This window comes from Sphaeroforma arctica (genome assembly GCF_001186125.1).
Source record: "Sphaeroforma arctica JP610 unplaced genomic scaffold supercont1.1146, whole genome shotgun sequence".
NCBI classification, from domain to species: Eukaryota; class Ichthyosporea; order Ichthyophonida; genus Sphaeroforma; species Sphaeroforma arctica.
In genome coordinates this window covers 16,492-21,364 of record NW_014039412.1, presented here as the reverse complement: position 1 = coordinate 21,364, position 4,873 = coordinate 16,492, and the positions used below count along the sequence as shown (strand labels likewise).

Genomic DNA, 4,873 nt, shown 5'->3' with positions numbered 1-4,873 from the left:
TATATATATATATATATATATATATATATATATATATATATATATATATATATATATATATATATATATATATATATATATATATATATATATATATATATATATATATATATATATATATATATATATATATATATATATATATATATATATATATATATATATATATATATATATATCAAACGCGTACATGCATTCCTATGTGCGTGTCGGAGGCGTGTGAGAGGTCTGAAACGTCAATATATATATATATATATATATATATATCATATATGCCTTACTATGTGCGTGTCGGAAGCGTGTGGGAGGTCTGAAACGTCTCATTTCACACCTCGAACGTAAAATTCCGAGCTGGTTAACGACAGTGCCTTTGTTTCTCGAACTTTCAAATTTTCTGACTTCTATATATGACCTGCTGCCAAGATGAGAATTGACTACTCTATTGGCATACTTTGTAATACGTAACATTCAAGTTGCATAGTTTAAAGTACAGCTACGCCATGATCAACTAGATTTCACTCTTTGAATATAGTATCAAATCACATCACCCTTACACTGATAACATCATACCGTACACTTACCCGGTCTTATTTGTATACCGGAGCCATTTACACATACCAGATACGCTTCTGCCGCCACAATGGAGTCGATAAGCGGCTTGTAGATAATTAGCGAAGGATCGTTCCCAATAATTGCGAGTATATCCCTTTCATCGGCGCACTCTTCATGTCCGTCGTACAACCGCTGCATCACTACTACGTCTCGTACCAACAACTTCAAGCCAACGGTCTAATACAATGTGCGGGCAAATCCATTGAAGGATTGGGTTTATTAGTTCACACCAGTAGATTTAGGGTCGAAATACAGGGGAGGATGCGCACCAGCGAGACAGATCAGGCCACACACATATCAAAGTGGAGGATTATATAGGCTGTGATGCAAGCATCAGAAACAAAATATACATGACGATAATTGGTGTCTACATTTCTGAAACGCAACAATCGTACATATCGCAAGGGCAGCGTGTCCATGCATTTGTAGCAGATGGACTAGGGTGTATGTACATGGGAATACAAAGATATACAAAGCGAATATGTGTAGTTATAATGCGACATTGTAGGCCGTTTATGTGGAGGCGGGTGGTCTTAGCGATAATACGCCAAGGCACTACGCCCAACCACAAAATTGGATAAAGTTCATGATTGAGTATTTTGTCTATGTGCTATATGCTGAGGCCTAAGTACATACGAAGAGTAAACCAACATGCTGCTATCCATTACTTCGGGGTTTAAGCTAAAGCTGATCTTCAGAGAACATAAAAATGACACATACAAAAAATATGACGACTACTTGTACGAATATTACAGTAATATCGTATCCACAAATGAGCTATGAACCACTACTATTGGAGACGGTTCTCATCGAGGTTTTAGAGATAGTTTACGAAGCCAACTTGTAAGTTCAGAGCGAAGTGAATTCACTGACCTACAGCCAGAAAATAACAGTGGTAAAAACTGCAAAAGCAAACTTCTGCACATGTAATCCCACAGAAATTTCGAACGATAGCTCACATACAAATAACATGTAGTGACAAACATACTCACCAACTTCTCCGGGATTGCGAATGCCTCCAGACAAACCATTCCAACGAGTTCAACATTAACACATTCCTTCCAATCACTCTCAGTGTTTGGCGCCTCCCACGCTTGTGATTGGTCGACCACCTAAGATAATATAGACAGCAGCTGAATTAAGTCTGGGATCGCATATGGGAAGCAGGGAATCACGCTAACATATAAACACACTTTAATGTGTCATTTCGGACAATAGCTGAAGTAAGCATGTAATTGACCCTAGTAGACCTAGCACGTAACTCCAATATGTATATAGACACTAGAGATGTACTTCGCCATTTGTAATATGCGTCCTCGATGCTCCTATCTGGTCTGCCGGTAGTAGCACCACGGACTTTTACTGTGATACAGCACTTTCCTTCAAACACGGGTTGAATATAAGTATCTGCGCTAATCATTTCAGTCAGAGTGTCGATACTTCTGACCCATATAATTGGCAGTGTCAGCCTCGCACACGAGTATTGAGTTCAACGCCATGAAATCGCAGTACGTTGTATTGTATGGATTGAATATATAAAGCCCATTTAAAAGCGCGAAATTTGTTCACTTTTATGAATTTGTCAGTATGTGCGAGTGAAAAACTAAAGGCAATTACGTATCTTTGTATAGATGTACACTTGTTACTATACAGAAATTGTTGGATACAAGCACTTTAGTCTTTGTCTACATACCGGAGTGAGCGTAGCAGTGGCAGGTACAGGTTGTGCATTTAATTTGAGTCCATGCGTAATAGATACCAACGATATGACCAGAAGCACAACTATACTCCTTGCTGATAGAACCGGCATAATGTTATTCAAGTATATATGGATGAATATGTGGATAACATATAAGTGGTGTGATAGTCTTTGTTATTAGTCGATGGCGATGGCGCACACTATGGTGTATCGCTATCAAAGAGTCTATATAAAAACTGTGCTCACTATAGTGTCTGAGAGAGTGCATGTTTCTCTATAGTCTATATAGTCACCACTCACCAGTCACCAGTCTAAAATATACGTCCATTTATACACGGTGTATGTACTGCAAGTCTGTAACTAATATAACGTCATCAATAAAATCATGATATCACTGTCATACAACACATAAGAGGTCATCAGACTTCAGAAGTTCAGAGTCATCACTCTCAGTCTCTACTCTCTCGAGTCTCGAACTCTCGACTACAATCTTCATAGTAGGGTGTAGGGTCTTTGGACATTGGTGAGGAAAAATATCGGGGGTTTTTGGGGGTTTTTTGGTAAAAAAGAAACAAAAAGGCCAAAACGTACGTTTTTTTTATATTTATAAAAGAGCCGTCTTGTTTTGTTTCCTTTTTTTTTTTTAAAGCAAATAGCAAAAGAATACAAATATGTACAGTACATAAATAAATAAGTAAATATTTATGAACCAGCTTGCAGGTTTCCACTTTCCAGGCCTCGAGAGAACTAATATTTACGTTTTTTAAGAAAATATTATTTAACTTTTGAAGTTAAAAATAACTCTTTTTTTTTCTAAACAACAAAATTGTTGATGACGTTGTTTTTATTTGTGGGGGCCGCTGGGGCTGAGAGTAAAAAAATTAAATAAATTATATATTTACATGAAGGAGTGGGGACTGTGGGCCTGGGCCCTGGAGGACTGGCGCTGCCTGGTGATGTCAAGTGTCAATTGTGAGACTGTGAGTTGTTATGTACTGGTTGTCAACTGTGAGCGCTCTGAGCCTCTGACAGTAAATATCACTTCAGTAGACGTGTTCAAGATGTCAGAATGAATGCCTGAGGATGGGAAATTGTTTGCTTTTTTGACCACCGTCTATGTACCACCGAGGGGCAGAGAGTTCAAGAGTCTTCAACAATCAACACAACAACAAGAGTGTGTTGTACCAATGGATCCAGAGTCCCAGATGGCCAGATCTTCTCAATATTCACTCCCTCTCGCTTGTGTTGGCTTTTCTATTTTATGAGTTTGTCATTCGCGTGTATATGCCTGTGCGCTGTGGTTGAACTGTAATTTTAATAGGTACACTGTGACTGGCGCTGGTACGAAGAGGCGAAGCGAGTGACGTGCGGTGTATAGGTTTTGTGTTGTGGCTTTAACGAACTCTATGTACTGAAGCGTACATATATGTTAATATTTACATATTGCTACGGATGTTAGAGAGTCCTGTGTCCGCATATAGGTATAAATGAGAGTGAACTATAACACCACAAAGATATCCATTCAGGCTGGCCAAGAGAAAGCCAAGCAATTATTGACCCAGTTCTACGCGTCGTCAAGTGTCAGTCTAGCGGCTGCCCGTTCACATTGTTTGAAGATGACCGATTCGCTGTTACATGAGTCCTCCGGGCTCTTGCTTATCTGTTTGTTCATGTTCTTGGGATGCTTCTTGACTGGATCCCTGCCGCTGTCGATCAAGATGTCCGAAAAAACGTTAAATGTATGTTATATATCTCGCTCGAATATACAATACTGGCTTTCCTTCATGTTAGTACCATCCGAACTAGATCCTTTTAAAATATTAGTTCTGTACCATGTGATAGTCAAGATATTCACTAGAGCCGCGCATGCACTAGGATACCAGGTGGATCTATTTTCGATACATAAATTTATAGTCGATTGGCGTGCGTGCGTTGAGAGTTAGAACGGGGTTGCAGGAACAACGTGTTCACAGAATTTTGCGCAACAAACCAGAAAGTTATACACATAATTATCTGCATGTCTATCAAGTTCATCAGAAGTATCTAGATCAATTATCATGCGTCCATATATGTATGAAAAAGTTCGTATTGTGTATATCTCCGTCCCTCGTATATAAAAAGGGTTTCTAATATAGGTTAATGCATTGCTTTATAACGTTACATTTAATTCAATATATATTTATATATATATATATATATATATATATGTATATATATATATATATATATATATATATATATTATAGATATATATATATATGTGTGTGCATATATATATATATACATATGTATATATATACTGTGTGTGTGTGTGATATAGGATACAAAAAAAAATATCATCCTCTACAGATGAAGTATGCCATTGTATATGTATTTGTTAGTATACAGTTATATACACATATATATATATGTATATATATATGTGTCTGTGTGTGTGTGTGTGTGTTTATATATATATGTGTGTGTGTGTGTGTGTGTGTTGTTTATATATATATATATATGTGTGTGTGTTACGGAACGTAAGGTTNATACACCTTCGTCANGNTGCAGANAGCANNATNT

General features: G+C 37.3%; 1 protein-coding gene across 1 annotated transcript; it reads right to left on the bottom strand.

The window, feature by feature from the left end:
- Positions 1 to 618: 618 nt before the first annotated feature.
- Positions 619 to 1,724, bottom strand: SARC_10134 (hypothetical protein; the record flags this gene model as incomplete). The annotated part of the gene is made up of 2 exons (XM_014295832.1): positions 619 to 789; positions 1,605 to 1,724. Coding segments are annotated over 2 exons (291 nt in total), but the record flags the coding sequence as incomplete, so codon positions are not given.
- Between the last annotated feature and the right edge of the window lie 3,149 nt (positions 1,725 to 4,873).